The sequence below is a fragment of the Myodes glareolus genome, chromosome 3 (genome assembly GCF_982192425.1).
Source record: "Myodes glareolus chromosome 3, mMyoGla1.1, whole genome shotgun sequence".
NCBI classification, from domain to species: domain Eukaryota; kingdom Metazoa; phylum Chordata; class Mammalia; order Rodentia; family Cricetidae; genus Myodes; species Myodes glareolus.
Window position 1 is genome coordinate 86,862,394 of NC_142028.1, and position 20,308 is coordinate 86,882,701.

Below are 20,308 nucleotides of genomic sequence, written 5' to 3' on the forward strand. Positions count from 1 at the left end.
ATAATAGGATATGCTTTACAGCTATAGTGTGATTGTTGAATGAAATGTTTCCCCTCTGCAGAAGGGTGCCACACAGGCATTTTAGTGATGTTGCATTGGTAACCTTGTGTTTTAAGTGCTGTTCTGGGGTGTCTTATAAAGTTCTTTTATTACAGATATGACGTTAAATTTCACACCTTCTTATGGTGAAGCTCTCATAATTTAAATTCAGCATCATAAAGTTTTAATGTTTCTTTTTTTATTTTCTGTGCATTGGTGTTTTGCCAGGGGTGTCAGGTCCCCTGGAACTGGAGTTACAGACAATTGTGGGCTGCCTTGTGGGTGCAGGGAATTGAACCCATGTTCTCTGGAAGAACAGCCAGTGCTCTTAACTGCTGAGCCATTTCTCCAGCCCAGCTTTAATGTGTCTTAATGATGCCTTCATCATGATTATCTTTTCTCCAAGAAGCAACAATAGCCTCTTTCCTGCAATGTGAATGTTAAAGATGGCTCAAGAAACTAGAATTTTCTGAATTTTGTTTAGGCCCCCTGGAATCTTATCTTCAAAATGGGCTATGAATCTGAACAGGGATCTCAAAAGACACAATAGACCTGATAAAGAACTATATTGGCCGACCACTTCGGCCAGGGAAGCGGGCAGGCTACCTCCAGAGCATTACCTGTGCCCTCTCTCCTCCAATCTAATCCTGAGTCCTTCATAGTCAGCTCTGTAGCAGAGCACCTGCTACGGCTCTCCCTCCCTCGCTTCCCTGCCCCCAGTCTCCAGTGGATCACACACATCTTTTGCTCCAACTTTTCCCCGTCCATTGCTCTTGTTATCCCAGCCCCCAACTCCAGGTGGCATTCCTCAGGAATCCACCCACCAAGCCTGATGGAGAAGCAAGCAGGTCAGGGGAGCAGGTAGGTGAGCTTCAGATCTTCACTTTCCCTCTACTCCTCCAAATCCCATCCCCAAGTATCATCCCAAACTCTGCAGCAGACTACCTATGTGGCCTCTCCTCATTCTCTGCTCCGTTTACCAGGGACTAAGCAGAACCCTCCTATAGACCATAGCAGCTGACTCCTTCTTAATCCCTCCCCATTCCTAAGTGTCTCCTCCTAATACCTAGAAACACATTTTGCCTGGAACCCCCAACAGCCACACCTAGAACAATCTCAAAAGAATTCGCTACTAAGCAACACACAGTTACCACCCTCTCCTAACAGGAAGAGGAAAGCAATACAAGTCAAGAGGAAAAAACACCCAACCAACAAAGACAAGCCAAATATTAGAACCTAAAATCACAACCAGCTAGATAGATGCTTAGATGCCAGCATAAAACAAAACAAAACAAAACAAAACAAACAAAACAAAAAGCAGTAACAGCCAGGACAAACGTCTCGAGCCCAGCAGCCCTACCACGGCAGGACCCTGAGAATTATAATATCGCTGAAGCACAAGAGAAAGACAGCCATTATGCATATGACAGAGGGCCTTAAAGAGGAAGCGGGTCCCTAAAGAAATCTAAGAAAACACAGTGGAAGGAAGTGAGGAAAACAGTTCAAGACCTGAAAGTGGAGACAGAATCAACAAAGAAACCGAGGGAAATCTGGAAAAGAAAAATTTAGGAACTTGAGCAGGAGCCTGAGAGTCAAACCTCACCAAACAGAATATAAGACACGGAAGACAAGAAGCTCAGGCGTTGAAGGTATAATAGAAGAAATAGGTACTTTCTTCAAAGAAAATGTTAAATGTAAAATCATAGAAGAAAATTTTTCTAATCCACAGAAAAAGATGCCTGTCAAAGTACAAAAAGCATTCAGAATACCAAATAGATTGGACCAGAAAAGAAAGTCCGCTTGCCACATAGTAATCAAAACATTAAACACATAGAACAAAGACAAAATATTAAAATCTGCAAGGGCAAAAGCCCACGTAGCATATAAAGGCAAACCTAATGATAGACCTAGTAAAGACCTATTAGACTCCTCAGTGTAGCCTTTAAAAGCCTGAAGGACCTAGACAGATGTTCTACAAACTTCAAGAGACCACAGATGCCAGCCCAGACTTCTATACCTAGGAAAACTCAGTCAGAACAGATGGAGAAAATAAGACATTCCATGATAAAAACCAAATTTAAGCAATATCTATCTCTAAATCCAGGGTTAGAGTAGGAACACTCCAACCTAAAGAGATTAACCACAGTCAATAACATACAAAGAATAAATAATCCCAGACCAGCAAATCAAGAGAGGAAACACATACACACACACCACCACCACCACCACCAAATAACAACAACAAAAAAACAAACAAACCAAAAAAAAAAACTACTCATTGCTAAGTCTCAACATCAGTGGTCTCAATTTCCCAATAAAAAGAACACAGACTAATAGTATGGATTGGAAAACAAGATCCATCCTTTTGTTGCATCCAAAAAATACAACTTAACATCAAGAATAGACATCACCTAGGAATAAAAGGATGGAAAAAGATATTCCAAGCAAATGGACCTAAGAAGCAAGTTGTTGTAGCCATTTTAATATTTGAGAAAATAGACTTCAAACCAAAATTAATCAGAAGAGACAGGGAAGGACACTACATACTCATCAAAGGAAAATACCCCAAGAGGACATTGCAATTCTTAACATCTGCGCATCAAACACAAGGGCATTCAAGTTTATAAAGAAACACTACATGACAGCTTAGATCACAAACTGACTCTCACACACTGATGGTGGGAAATTTGAAAACCCCATTCTCATCAATAGACAGGCCATCTAAACAAAACTTCTCAGAGAAATGCTGGAGCTGATGCTACAACCAAAATGACCCAACAGACATCTACAGTGCATTTCCCCAAGGCACAAGAGGATACCTCAACACCTCACAGCACTTTCTCCAAAACTGGTCACATACTGGGACACAAAGGCTCAACTGATAATCAATAAAAAGAAAAAAAAATCAGTCCAAAGAATCAATGAAACAAAGAGTTGGTTCTTTGAGAAAAATCAATACAAATGACAAATCCCACAGCAAATTAAAAGGCTGAGAGAGAAGATCTAAATTAACAAGAGTAGAAATAAAAGGGGGGCATAACGAAAAGACACTGAGGAAATTCAGAGAATCAGAAGGACACACTTTAAGAACCTGTACTCCAACGAATTGGAAATCTGAAAGACATGGATAATTTTCTCCACATATACCACTTATAAAAGTTAAATCAAGACCAGATAAGCCATTTAAACAGATTTATAATCCCTAGTGAAATAGAAGCAGTCATTGAAAGTCTCCCAACCAAAAACAAAAATAGGCCAAATGGTTTTAGTGCAGAATTCTACCAGACTTTCAAAGAAGAGTTAATACCAATACTTCTCAAATCATTCCATAAAATAGACACAGAATGAACACTGCCCAATTCATTTTATGAGGCCAGTTACCCTGATATCCAAACCCCATAAAGACAACAAAGAGAAAGAATTACAGGCCAATTTTTTTTATAAACATAGATACAAAAACTCTCAATAAAATACTTGGATTCAATAGAATCTAAGAACTCATCAGAAAGATCATCCACCATGATCAAGTTGGCTTCATCCCAGAGATGCAGGGATGCTTCAACATATGTAAAATGATAAATACAATCCATCATACAAACCAACTGAAAGACAAAAACACCACACGACCACCTCATTTAGATGCCTTTGACAAAATCTAATACCTTTTCCTGATAAAGGGACACAAGGGACATACCTAAACATAATTAAAACAGTTTGCAGTAAACCAATAGGTGACATCAACTTAAATGGTGGGAAATTCAATGAAATTCCACTAAAATCAGAAACAAGACAAGGTTTCCCACTTTCTTCACACCTACTCAGTATAGTACTTGAAGCCTTAGCTAGAGCAATAAGGCAAGTAAAAGAGACCAAGGCGATACAAATCGGAAAGGAAGATGTCAAAGTACTTTTATTTTTATTTGAATTTTTACATTAATTTATATGATGGTATACAAAAGTGACCCTAAAATTCCACCAGTAAACTCCCACAGTTGATAAATACTTTCAGCAAAGTAGCTGAACACAAAATTAACTCAGAAAAATCATGACAGATTGAGAAAGAAATCAGAAAGCAATGCCTTTCATAATAGCCCTAAATCTTACTAAATGTCTTGGGGTAACTCAAACCAAGCAAGGAAAAGCCTTGTATGGTAAACACAGTAAAAATGGTCATCCTACCAAAAGCAATCTACAGACTTAATTCAGTCCTCATCAAGATTCCAACACAATTCTTCACAGTTCTTGAAAGGACAATTATCAGCTTCATACAGGCACAGAAAATCCAGGAGGGCTAAAACAATCCTGAATAATAAAAGGCCTGCTGGAGGTATCACCGTCCCCGACCTCAAAATGTACTCAACACTATAGTAACTAAAAACAGCATGGTACAAGAACAAAAACAGACAAGTTGATGAATCTAATTGAAGACCCAGATACAAATCCATACACTTATGGACATATAATTTTAAAAAAGAAGTCAGAAATGTACACCAAAAACCAGCATCTTCAATAAATAGTGCTGGTCAAACTGGATGCTACATGTAGAAGAAAGCAGATTGATCCACACTCATCACCCTATTTACAAAACTCAACTCCATGTGGATCAAAGACCTCAATATAAATCCAGATACACTGAGCCAAAGAAGAGAAAGTGGGGGGATATTCTTGAACTCACTGGCACAGGAAAAGAACAGAACACCATTAGCACAGGCACTAAGATCAAAAATTAACAAATACAACCTCATGAAACCAAAATGCTTCTGCACAGAGAAGGACACCATCATTCACACAAAGTGACATCTTAAAAATGGAAAAAGATTTTTATCAACTACACATTTTATGGAGGGCTATTATCCAAAATATATAAGGAACTCAAAAAACTAGATATAAAACAAACAAATAACCTAACTTTGAGATTCCTTTTACCTTAGTCAGAATTGAAAAAAAAAATCAACAAACCAACCAACAGGGAATGTGGGGGAAGCGGAACCCCCATTAGTGTTGCTGGGATTGAAAACCGGTGTAGTCGCTCTGGAAATACATGTGGAGCATTCTTTAAAAGCTATAAATAAATCTACCAGATGACCCCACTCTGCCACTCCTTGGCATATGTCCCAAGGGCTTGACATCCTACTTGACAGATTCTTGCTCAGTCACGTTCAATGGTTGCTCTATGCTCCATTCACAATAGCTGGAAAGTGGAAACAACCTAAATGTTTGTCAGCTGACAAACGGATAATGACAATACAGTTCATATACACAATGAAGTACTAGTCAGCTGCCCATAAAAATGAAGTCATGTAGCACGTAGGTTATTAGGGAGAAGGAGAAAAGATCACACTGGGTAAAGGTAACCCAGACCCAGACAAAGAAATACTGTCTCATCTGGGCTTGCTAGCTGGAAATTTTCAGGTGTAAATAGAGCACTCGGCCCTCATCAAAGGAGCTTCTCTTCACAATGGAGGTCATTACAGAAAATAAAAAACACAACTTGTCAAAATATAGAGAACACTGATGGGGTGCTCAGTCCCAGGAGCTGCATCTACAACACAGATCCTGCACCTCTCAGGCTCAGGGAACATCATGGAAGACAGAGGAGAAAGATTTTATAGCCAGAGGCCCAGGATATCTGGTGTGAGATTGTATTCCCTGGAAATTACAATGAAGTTATACCCCTGATACCTGGACAATATGGCTGCCTAGCCCAGACCTGAACAGGACAATGCCAACAGACTTGCTAATGTGGGATGGGAGTACCTTACAGAGCCTGTCTCTAGACTAAAGGCTGCTGAGAGAGGAAGGACTAGTCCCTCACAGGGATGAGCTCCCAATTATTTTCCAATAGGAATGGTCAGCCCTGAAATCTTAAACATACAAACAAAACTAAATGGACTCAGAGGTTCTATTTCTATATTTATGCATATGCAACAATAACACTGAAAGAAAAAGGTGCCATGAATTTGGGAGGGAGTGCAGGGGGAGGACTTGGGAGTAGTTGTAGGGTTAGGGTTAAGGATGCTATTAAGATCTAGAGCAAAGAGGGCTCCAGGGGACTGACCAGACAGTTATCTAAGCTGTGAGGAGAGAATGAAATATCTTCTGCGGATACAAAAACTGGGGACCCCTGCAGTTCTCACATAGTCAAGTCATACACTTTTATTCATGTTCTGTTTAAGCCAAGATATTTCCCAGGGTGCTATCAAATTCCCAGACTCAAATGATCTGCCTGCTTCAGTGTCCAGAGTAGCTGAGATCACAGCACCTGGCTCTTTCTTTTGTATTCATGTAAACTGTAGTCATGTAAGCTTTGTCCTGTTACCTAATTTAACTCTCTCAGGAGCACCATGGGGCATTTTGCAGATAAGGACACCTAGGCCTAGACTCCTGTGCCAGAGAGGACCTGGGTCTCGAAGCCAGACTGCCTGATTGGTTCATCTGATTTTCCTCTTTACTACAAGTCTTTCTGGAAGCAAGGGGAAACCTGGAGAAGGAAAACAGTGAAGCACTGGTTGATGACAAAGAGCTTATGGAGGGAACTTAACTCATGAGGGGCTTTTGAATAGTAGTTTTCAAAAAGTTTGAGGCCGAGCCAATTGCCAGGCAAGCTGAGTCTTCGGTAAGCCATCTGCAAGGGAGATACACGACAGGCAAGTCATCCTCATGTTTGACGTTAACACCCATGAAACACGCTGGACATTACAGAGGCGCAGTACATTCAGTGATGGTCTTTAAGTGACCTTCTGAATGCGCTCCTTTTATCCTTGTGCAGTGCCCAAGCAGACCCTCAGTCAAGCATTGGCAGCTTCAGCAGAGTGAACAGAACACAGGGCTGCGAGTCCTAGGCCATCAATCAGCAGAGTAAACAGAACACGGCTGCAAGATCTAGGTGATCAATCACCCAGACAAACTGTATCTGCGGTCCATATTTCAGGGTGTCTGCCCTGTGTGGTGCCATATATCTAACCCCACATGTCTTAGAGGAATCGAAGCCACCCTCTGAGTTAGCGACAGGCTGTAATCAGGAGTCAGGTTCTGGACCTCCCATTGCCTGCAGTATGGGGCCTTAGTGGCAACAACCCTGCTGTGTCAAGCTAGTCACAGACTGCTCTGTTATACACTGTAATTCCACTGGTCAGGATGCCATTATGGGCTCATTTGTCTTCCCCCAACTGAAAAAAAAATTATTCTGCATGATGGCAGAGGCTAAACAACGGCTGGCACATACGTGGGTTTAATAATTACTGATTTACTTAATTAACCAAATGGATCATGTCTGATAAGCAGGAGCCAGGAGGACGTGATGTGAAGGAGGAGGAGGAAGCTAGGATTTCTGCAGAGCTGCGGCAAGCCTGTTTGAGTAGTTGCCCACAGGTTACTCCAGAGATTGAAAGGAACCAGTCACGGGAGACAAGAACTAGAAGAAAAGCCTGGAGAATCAATGGCAAGAACATACGAAGAAAGACCTCCTGGACTCGGGCAGAAGTTCGCTGCTTTAGGCTTCTATTATAAATTCGGAATGGATAACAAATGCTTGATGCATTTCATGGTGCAGTCAGCCATAGAGCAATGAGTCCACAAAAACAGACAGGAGAAGAGCACGTCTTCAGGGAAAGCTAAAGTAACCAGGACGATGTCTTGGCAGTCTACTTGGAGCTGGGCTCTAGATGGAGAGGAGGATAAAAGGCTCCCTGTGAACCCCATTTTCACACGGCTCCCAAGCAAAAACAAAGAGCTCAACCCAGCCATTCACTAAGCTCAAACAATAAAAAGGCTATCACACTGGGTATGGAAACCGGTGCAAGATACAAAAAAAGAAGTCTACCATCATTTGCCTAAAAGTTAGCCGAAAGTGTATCATCTAATCCATCTTTCTTTCATTGAGTTTATCTGCTGTTCCCCTGGTCCATTGTTTAGCCATTCAGTAATTATTCTTCATAAATCTCTGCATGATAGGAACTGAGAAATAGAGATGAAAACCACAGATGACCCTTTCATACAAAGTTTGTAGTATAACAGATTCCTCCAAAAACCCTTCCTGTTGGAAAGTCTGAGGGAATACAGTATAGTTGAAAATCCTTAATAGAGTCCTGAGTTCATATCCTAAGGAACCTCCACATATATCACACTTTGAATCAAGATAAGAAATACCACAATCCCCGATTTCTCATCTGAGAAGCAAGATTTTAAATAATACCTTCCTTGCATGAGTCTAACAGCTATAACAAGTCTACGCAATGGCAGGCGTGGGGCCACATTTAAAGATTAGCTTCCAGTCAACCTTACTGAATAGACCTATGTACAAGGCAGGCTGCACACAATAGAGCCATCCTCATTGGTGGAGGTGTGGATGAGCCAGCCCGAATTTGTGAGCATGGGAGAGCTGTCCCATTATTCATCTGTCACGTGGTGGCCGGGGTGGGGGAGAGATGCCTCCCCATCTATGCTTGAGGTGCATGAAAGAGCTGCCCCAGTCCCCCTACTAGCTGCAATACTTAGGAGAGCAGGCCCTGAATCTTGCGTGGGCAGCAAATTGATAGAGATATGGTTGAGCCAGTCCCCAAGTTGTGAGCATAGGAGAGCTGTTCCCATCACTCATCTGCCATATGCCTTACCTCCCCATCAACACCTGAGGTGGGTGAGACAGGTGGCCCTGCCCCTCATCAGCTGTAGCACTCAGGAGAGTGTCCCCTATGCCATGTCTGGGCAACACAGGAGAGCTGGCCCTGAAGGGGTAGGTGTGGGAGAAGGGACCTTGGGGATGTCAAAGCAGGAGAATGAGCCCCATCCCTTGCTCATTGCTGTGAGGCATGAACTAGCCAGGGCAATGCTGGAAAGCTCACCCTGGTGGTGAGGACAAGGGAGAGCTGGCAGACTGATAAACCCTGAAAATCCCCAGGCCCAGACCAGGGTTATGAGTTGGCCCAGTCCAACATCTACCCCATCTGTGATCTGCTGCAGCACGAGAAAGGACCGGATCTGCTGACTCAAAGCTGCTGGATCGTCACAACACAGGGCAATAGCTGGATAGATAACCAATGAGCTCCAGTGAGGGCCCAGCATTGATAGTGTAGCAGCAACCAGAGGCTTCGAACCAGACCGATGACTTTTTGCAGTGAACACTTGCAAGTAAGGACATATGAATACAAGGGTTTACTGGTGGCCCCTTGTGTCACAGTACAACGTCCGTGACTTTTCCTTCTTATCTTAAATTCTATTTTATTTTGTTTGGTCGGGGGAGGTTGCCAGAGCAGAGGGCAAATAAAAGGGCCGGGGAAATGAATGGGATGGAGATGCATGATGTGAAAGGCACAAGGAATAAATAAAGAAAATACTAATAAAATAAAATAAAAAATAAAAGTGCACTTAAACAAAAAACAAAAATAGGCTGCAGCCTGCAAATTGTCTATTTTCCTCAGTTTTGCCATTTGCTAACTTTTTGTCTGAATGTAGGGACAAAGGTGAAGGATGTGTGGCTCCAAACCATTTTGTATCTTAGTTCTTCCCTGCCCTGCTCTTAAGCGAAACCCAAAGAGAACTTTTGGGGTGGGCCCCGAGTATTCCTCCTCATTTCCCTTTGTCGTTTAGGAGTGACCAGGAAGCTTTGTGATGTCCAGAGAATCTGACCAGGACACACCTGGGTGTTTCTCATCCAGCTGCATCATCACAAACTGTTCGACCTGACTGTGCAGGCCAGATACCTAGGAGCCACTAGAAGCCACTTCTTTCCAGCGTGGCTGTGGCTGGGAGCTTTAGAATGAGGAGGGACACAGTGTGAGGGATAGGGTTGTGTGACCGGGTTAGTGTTTCAAAGACGGGATTCTGAAAACATGAAATAAGAGAAGTATTCTAGTGCATTCGTTTCTCCTGACACAACTGCCCTTGTGAAAAGGAGGACACACAGTGGTTGTCGTATGTCCCCTGAAGTCTGATTTAAAAGATGGGAAGATGTTTTGAAGTGATTTAAACTGGAGTCATCAGAATGTTTTGGATCTAAAATTCTATAGGATATAGATTCCAAAAAATGTTTTCTCCACAGTTGCTCCTCCCTCCAAGCATTCTAGCCAAGTGAACTGGAGTTTCTGGGGGCCCCCGCATCCCCAGATATCAGGGCAGAACCAGAGGAGCTTCTTTTACTGTTGATCACTCAGATGGGGTACCTCATCTTGATTTCCTGCCCTGCAACTTCTTAAGGAAGAAAAGAAGTAATTAAAAAACTGGCCTTGAGGGGTCTGTCACAAAGACAAAGACACATTGACATGCTCTGTATGGTTCTTGCTACAAACTAGAAACAGTCCGAGCAGCTTCTGGAAGAATCATTCTTGTCTTGTGTTAAGCATGGACTATGTGCAGCACCCTCATCTTTGTTAGCAACAATCAAGAGGGAAACAGAATAACTAGAAGTCATCCTAGAATCCCATCAGCCCTCACCCCCCCCCCCAAGCCAGCAATTGCTGGGTTTCTCCAGTATAGACCCAGTAATTTCTTTAATCTCATTTCTATCCCCTCGCCCAGGTCTGGTTACTAAACCTCTCTGTGACTCGATTTTCTCACCTATGGAAAGGGGTATGGACTACCAGTAGAGGAATGGTCACAGAAGTGAAGACTTGAAGCAGACTCTATGAATGTTGCTACTTTTGTTGTTTTAATGACTTTCTGAGCTATCTTCATATTTCCTCTCCAAATTTATTATTTATATAACACTAATAGTGATCTGTATCACTATTAATCTGTCACATCACTCCATAGTTTTTGAAACTATCCCTTGACTTGTTAGGGAAAATGCCAAAATTTATCCCCTGACCTATGACATTCTCCTGCACCATCTCCCCTTGCTCACTGGGCTCTCAGGGCTATAGCCACGATCACTTCCTGTCTGGTGGGTCTCATTTGAGACTCTGAGTCTCTCCTAGAGAGTTTCTAAGAGTGGACAGGGTTCTTATTTGATGTAGGAGGTCCTTCTTTGTGTTGCTTTCATTGGTTGAATAAAAAAGCTGCCTTGGCCTTTTGATAGGGCAGCCCTTAGGTGGGCAGAGTAGACAGAACAGAATGCTGGGAAGAAGGGAAGTATTGCAGACGCCATGATTCTCCTGCCTGAGATGGACGTAGGTTAGACTCTTGCCAGTAAGCTACAATCACGTGGTGCTACACAGATTACTAGATATGGGTTAAAGCAAGATGTGAGAGTTAGCCAAGAAGAGGTTAGAAATGGGCCAGGTAGCAATTTAATTAATACAATTTCTGTGTGGTTATTTCGGGGCAGAGGGATACAGCCCACAGCTCCTCATTACTACACTTATTCAGGGGCTAAGCCAAATGTCATCACCTACAAGAGGCCTTTGTTGGTCTTTCTAAACTTCCTTTGGTCCTCTCAATTCTTAGTTTTATGCTAATACTCTCTAACAGCTTTCTCTATGACTGTTTCGGATAAGGGCTGTGAATGCATTTGACTGTTCTTAGTGCTACTATCACTGTTTTGATCTCCTTACCCCACTTGAGGTACCTGCTCCCCCTTCCATGGGATGAACCCCTCCCTGCTCTGAGTGCAGAGAGCCCTGGACACTGTCAAATGGCTTCCAGCCCTTGAAAGCTTTGTGTTTCATTCTGCACAGGGTGAGCATACGAGAGCCTAGATACAGAAGCCTGTTCAAAAATACCAGGTATGGAAGAGACCAGCCACATGACTGGAAATAAATTGATACCAGTATTTTAAACTTTTGTGAGACAGAGCATAAAAAAGTTCCCTTCATATACTGCCCTTCCAGAGGACCAAGTCTGGTTCCCAGCACCTAGGGGTCAGCAGCTGGCTCCAACTCCAGGGTGATCTGACCCCCTAGTTTCAGATGATACCTGCACACAGTGGCTCATACTCACATATCAATACATACATATGCATAATTAGAAATAATCAAAATAAATCTTAAAATCGTTTTTAAAAGTTCTCTTGTGAGATAGAGGTAAAGTGGTCTCTACATTTAAGGCTAGTTTGTACTGGATAGTGGGACTCTGTCTCTAACACACACACACACACACACACACACACACACGATACTAAAGATTCAAGTAAGACAGTGGTAGACTCTTATGAATACACTTGCAGTCTCTTCAGAGGCCCCATATGTGGGCATTTTCTCTACTCCTGAAATAAATGGCCCCTGTCTCTCTCTCATCGAAGTCAGACATTCCCTGATCAGGATTACCCTCCACTACTTTTTAATGGGAGAAAGCCATATTTATAGCTCATGAATAAAACCTTGGCCAGCCCTGCTATGTACTGACAGTGACCTAAAGCTAGCTGTTGCCCAGGGACCAATCTGCTTTGTTCACACAGACTCTGACTGCTGATTCAAGAGGGATGCCAGCCAGCTTGGTTTGCATGAAAGAACGATGAGAAGGAACATTCACTAAAGAGCTCGGCCACCGTGGCGAGTTAATGAGACATTCATAGTTCAGATACAAACAAGGATGGCGAGGTTGTGATGAAGTAGCTAAGATTCCCTGGGCGTTATCCATGCACGGCTTGGTGTATACACTGGTCGCCACAACACGTTCAAGGAAATAGCCTCATATGTCCATTTGCAGATGTGAACATCAAAGCTCTGACATGTTGCCCTCCTCTCAAGTGTGGAAGAGGGGCTTGGTCTTCTTAGTGTTCTGACTCCAGAAGTGTACGTGTTCTGTTGCACAGCATTGCTTCCCAGATTTTTACATAGGGTAGGAAGAGGTATAGAAATGAGCGACGGCCACCTTTGATGGCACTGAGTTCTTATCAAGATAATTATAATGTGTGACCCCCCCTCCCCGCCAATACAGCAAAAATACAAACACTTCATCTTCAAAGATCAAGGACAAGTGCTCTTATTTAGAGAGAGGTGACAGTCTATGCTGAAAGTGCTGTCCTGAGAAGGGTTAACACTCCTGTCTCTTGTACATAAGAATCAAGTTCAGCTGGGACAAATGGCTAAAACTTTGGGGTACGGAGGTCAATTTTTCTCCCAGCTTATTTTGAAAGACTGCTCAGTATACAGAATGTACTGGAGAAATACTTGTTAAATGAATTAAAATCCGATCCAACAAAGAAAGAACGGTACTGAGTATTCCAGCTACTGAGTTCCACACCAGTAGATGTCCGGGAAGCAGGGGCCTCACATTACTCTCTCCTTTGGGATGCTGTATGATAGCTCAGTGAGCTACTCTCTGGGTGCCAGATTCTGTAATGAACACTTGACGGTCGTTGCCTCACTTCACTGTTGCACAAGAACAGAAACAGGCTTGCAGGGGTTAAGGCAGGCTCACTGTTATACATGTTAAGTGGTCGAGCTGGGATTCAAAACCCACGCTCTTATTATCTTCATGCTCATGGCCTGGCAATATTAGAAAACTGCCAGGTTCTTTTCCAGTTATGATAAATCTATGCCAAAATCTAATATCTGTATTGAAGGTCAGTACATGAACAAGGAAGATTTTCTTTTCCAGCAAGTACCAGTTTCCATGGAAATTGTATCTAAGGCCGCTGGGCATGATGACAGTTACATGTTCAAGCTAACACCTGTGCTGTCGTTGACAAGGCAAAGTCCAAACTCCTTAGCAAGATTTTGATATACAGTTGCCCGGCCCTCAGTATCTCTGGGAATTTCTTCAGAATCCCTTGCAAACACCAAGGCTACAGATGCCCATAACACTTTATAAAGTGATTAGCATGTATGTAGAACCTACACCCCCACACACACTTACATCACCGTTAGCTTATTAACATGCCAGTGTGGTACCAACACATGTAAATAGCTGTGACACCATGTGCTAAGAGAATGAGGACAAGAAAACGTTTCTTACATGCTTAGCACACAGAGTCTATTCCAAACTTTTTCCATCTAAGGTTTATTTGGATCTATGGATCAAAATACACAGGTACAGATGGCTGGATATAGTTTATAATCTGAATTTATCAATTCTTTTCCCACATCAGGATACTTTTTTCTATTTATCCCTCTTTATTACCATCTTTATTAAACACACTTTTCCCCATCTTGGTTTTATTTGTTTATTTATTTTTAGTTTTTGTTCCTTTATTTTTTGAGACAGGATCTCACTATGAGACCAGACTGTCCCTGAACTTGTGTCAATTCTCCTGCCTCAGCTCTCTTAGATTTTGGATTACAGCCATGTGCTATTGTACCTAATTTTATTTCTATATTGACGGTTCGTCATAGCGTTCATCCATCATCCAGCCACCTGTCAGGGGTGTAGGTTGCCAGGAGGAACACCCTGCTCAGATCTCACTTCTGTATTACAGCAGCACGCACAGAGGCTAAGTAGACCTACCTACCCCTAATGTGTAGGCAGAGCTCAAGTTAGTTCCTCTCCCCATGAATGCACCTCTGAGTACTGTGGTTCTTTAACTCCTTCGCCTTTCATTCTTCTGTCACTATATAAATCATATATAACATAATTTATGTATAACAAAAAGTTCAGATGGGAGTTGTGTTCTGAAGCCACCGTGACCGGGAAGAATAGTCAAAATTGCCTCCATAAATCCTGTAGGAAGATAGGGCCCCACAGCAAGCTGTCTCCCGAAGGCCCTCACAGCTCTCGCTGTAAAATGACTTGCAGTTGCTGGGGTTAAAATGCCAGAGAAATCTTCATGTAGTGCCAATGTGCCCAGCATAGCTACACTCATTCTGACATATTTCCAGAACAGCGGCCGTGAGACCAGGCTGGCTCAGAGCACTACAGAGAGCACCGCCACTGCAGCTGCCCCTCCGGGCCTGTGATCACTGAGCGGCCAGTGTGAACCGCTGCGAGAGCCTTCCACGTTATCGTCTCTTTCACAGAACTGCAGCTTCGGTGACCCACTTTGCCCTCAACGCTTTCAAATGGACTTATACTAGGAATTTCCGGAGCACACGCATTATGTCTAGCACAGCACCACCAGACTCTGACAGCACAGGGCCACTGCAACAATCCCCGGGTGTACAAGGTACGTCACAAGGCTCCTGTCTGCTCTTCCATCCCATGTCTATACTGTCCACATTCTGATTCCACTCAACTCTCTTGGTCCACAAAGACAGGTTATGTCACACACCCCCTGTCCCCTCCTATAGCATCTCTTCACTAGAAGTATACCGAGCAAACATTCCTCCTCTACACTGAACTCAAGTGTTCCCTCTTCACCGATGGGTTGAGCGGATTAACAGCCCTACTTACCACCCTCCCGTTAATCCTCATCCTTCTGCACATGAGTCCTCAGTGGCCAGTGTGATGCTTTGAGCACTAGCTAGTGAGTGAAAGTCACCCGGGGAAGGCTGGGAAAATGTGAGTGTTTATGCTACTGTCTGGCTTGTCTGCTGCCCCTGAGAGGAGAACATTTCTGTCTCGTGGTGACGGTCAGTGCCAAGTCTACATATCCAGTCCTAGGGCCATTCTCAATCCGTCAGCTTCCAGCTGAGCTGCAGACATGTGAGCAGCTCCCGCCAGCACTACTACCAGTCCGATACACATGCGCTGTCCCCAAGGACTCATAGCATTAAAGATCTGCTTTCTCTAAGTGTTACTAATGTTACAATAGAGGAATGCTTCCCTAAAGCCTTCCCGGTCCCTCCCGAGGAGATATGGCCACTCTCTCACTGGGGCCACTCTGAATCACGTGGTTCCCCTGTTATAGATACCATGCTTGACGGCTATGAACATCCGATGGCAGAGTTGGAATAGGCTGGTGGGTCAGCTTGCTTCTCCTCCTAAGACTGTCCTTGCCAAGAACATCCCCGTGAGTGGATGAGGCTTAGTCAAAACAGTCTGGGCACCTCGGAATTGATCGCGCCTCGGCAAGTGGGGCATTTCTGAAGCTAGGCATCTGGGGCCATGGAATGAGGGCGGCAGCTGCAGCTTTGCAGCCCCCAAGAGGCATGCAAAAGAGCAAGCCCACAAAAACCAGGCAGCTCAAGGCGGGCACTTCAGAGGCTCAAGAGATATTATTTGGCTAAGTGAATTAATGACTTGACTCTTTCATAATAAAATTCTCAGGAGGGGGCATGAGAAATAGAGCATCTTTTACCCGTTTCCAACTCCTAACACCACAGCTGCCCAGAGCATTCTTTAGCCTCCTATTTGATTTATAACCAAGAAGGGCCAATGTTATAATATACTAAACCCACCTGGACAATTAAGAAACATCAAGTACCTCAGAGGATGATACTAGCAACTGAGCATTGGTGCCGCTGTTAGATGCATCTTATTTAATCTTTTACTTAAAACCAAGTTTTGTGGTTTGTTTTGTAAATCTGTTCTTCCTGCAGCCTTTCTGGGGGATACACATGCTGGCTTTGGGCTTCTCGCCTGTGCTTGAGAAGGCCCATGAGTGTCCCCCAGTGGAGGAGAGGAACAGGTACTCACCTATCTGGAAGCAGGGGGCCCTCCTTCACAGTCCCTGCAAGAGCAAGAGGCAGAAGGAAAAGGGGGTGTTAGTGGCAGGCTGGCTAAAGGGAATGACACTCCCACCCTGGTGCCCAGAGGACTGTCTGTCTCTGCACAGCCGCACAGACCTACACTCCGTGGCGCGCTTTATGGACAGGTTGGCTTCCTTAAGGACAGGAACCCCTGTGTAGGCTTAGCCTCTGCATTGCTTGTTCTGACCACATGCCTGGGAGAGAAACTACCCCACATGTGTTCTAAATGACACTGAGATTTACTGGGCATGTGCTGTGTGCCAGGCACAAGCAAAATACTTTCTCATAACAATCCCCCAAGATTAGCAGCACCACAGTCCCCCGCTTCACATCACAAACAAAGCAGGCTCAGTGAGTACCGGGCTCAAACAGAAGTGGCTACCGGTAAGGAGCTGGGAGCCGCCAGCCTGTTTTTATTATCATAGATTTAAGTGTTTTGTTCTAGACAGCTATCTTCCCTTTTGAGGCGATAGTTTAAAGCCTGAGTTCTTTAATGTTTATAAAAGACACTGTTAGAAGCAGAAGCAGGCAGGTCTCTGGGCTCGAGGCCAGCCTGGTCTGCATGGGGAGTTCCAGGATAGCCAGGGCTACACAAAAAAACCCTGTCTCAAAAAACAAACAAAATAATAAATTTTAAAAAAAATCACACCTAGTCTTCCCTGATGTGGAGCTGGCTACGTTACCATTAAACACCCAGGAAAGCTCTGTCCCTGAGTGGGGACTTTCTTTCAAAGGGTAAGGCTGCAGGTGACCTGGAGTGAATGTGTGGGTCTCCATGTGTGGGTCCCCGGACCAGCATGCCACCACACACTTAAAAGGCAAATGCCCAGGCTCCCACAAGATGAGAAACTCTGGGGATGAGGCTTTTAAAGTCCTCGGGTGATTCTGCTGCTGGCTTCAGTGTGAGAGCCCGGGAGTTAGAGGGATTCAACTGTGAAGCTGCCCAAAGCAGGCAAATGAACAATCAAAGCTGTATTAGCTCTGTGACCACACGGGTACTCTGCTGTACTGATGGATAGCCACGGCAACGCCAAGCGGCACTCCACAGCACTCGCTGCACCGTGCCTGAAGTGTACACTCCCCTCGTGTTCAGTGGGGAACCAAGGAAAGGTGTTTCGGACATCAGGAGGAGGCAGCCGAGGGAGGAACAGAAAGGACCAGAGGTGTTCCCCTAAATGGCAGAGGGAGAGACATAAAGAGCACAGAAAAATGGCTTCCAAGGATGCGTCACATCCTACAGAGGACGCGGGGCCCAGGGCACAAGGAAACCTTAGTAAGTCTGTCGGGTCAAGCTTAAACTGACTTTGCCCCATCCTTTCTTCTTCTTCCTCCTTCACTGTTTACAGCACAGGCTGTGCAGCACGCATAAAGGTTCACTACTTCCTTACTTGGAAACTTTTTATTTTCTTCCTCTTGGGCAGGTTCCCGGTGATGCAATGCAGTGCTCCCAGGGGGAAGTGGACTGGCTCGGGAGTGATAAGGGACCAATTCCTAACCCCCTGTGTCATTTCACGGGCAAACGGCCACGGCTGCACATACAGACAGCAGTAATCACGTTCAGCCCCTTGGAGGACCAGCCTGCTACACGGAAGTGGGTTGGAGAGGGAAGGGGCCTGTGGTCCAGGCGCTGGGCTAAGACTCTGACTGGTGTGGGCAGGTACTGCGCATCTTCTTACCTTCTTTCTGGGTCTTGGAGCCGGCAGTCAACTGCCTGTGGAAGGCCTGCAGGTTCACAAATGGGGGTTTTGCAGGCTTCAGGGGAGGCGGGCCGAGGGTCTCAATGGAAGGCAGTGGCTTTGTTTTGGGAAGCTGGTGAAGCCTGCTCTCTGTCTTTTCTGAGTAGGGACAGGAAAACACATAGGGTGTTATTTACATTTGTTAGGTAAAACTGACCCGTTTGCTGGCCTCAGCCTCCCTGCCTTCTGACTAGTCTCCATCCAGCGGTGAGAATACGCAGACTCGGACACGCACCTGCTCACATCACTGCCTGGCTGACCCTCAGCATGGCCCACTCACTGCTCCTCTGCTATTTCAGCACACCATAGACTCATATTTCCAGATTCTCTTCCCAGCACACAGCCCTATCCTGCTTCTCAATCTTTAGTGCACATGTCTTCCACTCACACCACTGACTTCTCGGGACCCCAGCCCTGGCTTTGAAAGCCGTCATTGACTCGCTCATATCTGAGACTTTGTGTCTGCCCCTCCTGACTTTGAGATGCTGACTCCGGCTGAACTCCAGTGAAAGATCCCTAAAAATGTCCTCTTGAGTTTCCTGGAACCAAGGCCAGGACTAACACTCTCTAATCTCCATGCTCTGGTGTATTACTAACGGTGTTGCGTCTGTGCCATGGCCGGGGAGCTTCTGCGGGGACTCTTTCCTAGCTTAGACGGGAGGGACCGTGGATGGTCAACGAAAAGACTCCTCAAGCACAGGCTGAGCAAACAGCATGGGACTGTAAAGCAGACTAGGAATTGATCCCTGAGTTTCCAGGGCTCTGGCTTCAAGGTTCTTAGGATCTATGAACTCAGTGTCTTCAGATTTTTGACACAGTGTGCATCTCTACTCTCTGTATTCATAAATATGACACCAACAGGAATTCCAGGATTATACATGAAAAATCATATGGCACGTTTCTCTGGACAGAAAGGGCACAATGTTTTTAATAAGCAGGGGATCTTCATTCTTGGTTTACACAACACAGTAGTTGTCTATACAGGCCCAAACTAAACAAGCAGACTGTGTGTCACATGCGCCTCTGGGAAGTTCGTGCCCTCTGCAGGCTAAGATGGGAGGCCACGTTTCCTTCTTGCCCATTCTTTAGAGACCGTATCTCCAGAAGCTCAGGGCTAAATTACTCCCCTCTTAGGCTATAACAGTAAGTGTGCTGAAGTTGGAAATTTTAGTTTTAATAAAACCAAGAAGGCGGCGTATCAATTATTAGCTGGATATGCACTTCTCCCCCCAAGCACTGTGCTAGGCTGAGCTACCTGGTTATCATTAAATGCTCCAGAGTAGCTGTGCCTGGGGGATGACCCACCCATCTTTGCTTTTCCCCATACATCTTTCTTTTCAGTCACCTTGTTTCCCACTCGTCACCAGCACCTATTTATTTACTGTGTTCCAGGCATTACTGTGGGAGCTGGAGCAAGAACTGAGAGCAGAAACAAATAGATCCCTGGCTTCAGAGATGCTCATCATAATAACAGAGAGTAATGATATGGAAAAAAGGAGTGAAGAAGGGGGCCCTGGAGGTCTACCTGGCATGGAGACCAGAGGCTCAGGAGCTAGGGGAAGAGAAGGCAGAGATACAAGGACTGACAGGCAAGGCCTTTAAGGATATAGTACTTTAGTTTCTATCCTAAGGACAAGGAGAAGCCTAGGGTGTGTGGGTGATCCACTCGTACATCAAACCATCCATCAGCTCGTCCATGCATCCATCCAATCAATCACTAAATAAATATTTTTTTGAGACTTAACTTGCTCTTGTTCTTGGGTAATGATAAGGCGGTAGGCGAGATAAATTTTATGCTCTGAAACGCCACTTTACAGAGACAAACAAGTGTGTGACAACTTCCTGGGGAGAGGCAAGGGCCATGAGAAAGCCACAGAACCGCAAGAAGCCCAAGAGCAACAGGAACCATGAAGTTGATTTAAAGAGTCCACTCAGAGCAGGGGTCGGTCACTGCAACAGAGACTACGAAGGAGGAACGGGGTCATGATCAGGGACCATGCAGAAGAATTTTCTAGGCAGATCTGTGCCAAGTCCTGGGACGAAACCAGCGTCTTATGTCTAAAGACTACATGGCAAATGAATCAGCAGACAAGG

At 44.6% G+C, this 20,308-nt stretch overlaps 1 protein-coding gene across 2 annotated transcripts in view; it reads right to left on the reverse strand.

The window, feature by feature from the left end:
* Window positions 1-20,308, reverse strand: part of Fyb2 (FYN binding protein 2) — a 104,764-nt gene that overhangs the window by 44,130 nt on the left and 40,326 nt on the right. For both annotated transcript variants that reach the window (XM_048453234.3, XM_085686345.2), the window contains exons 3-4: window positions 18,155-18,313; window positions 16,426-16,459 (exon numbers count right to left, since the gene is read on the reverse strand). In XM_048453234.3, coding sequence (XP_048309191.3) covers window positions 16,426-16,459; window positions 18,155-18,313 — 193 coding nt within the window. The remainder of the gene's footprint in view (window positions 1-16,425; window positions 16,460-18,154; window positions 18,314-20,308) is intronic.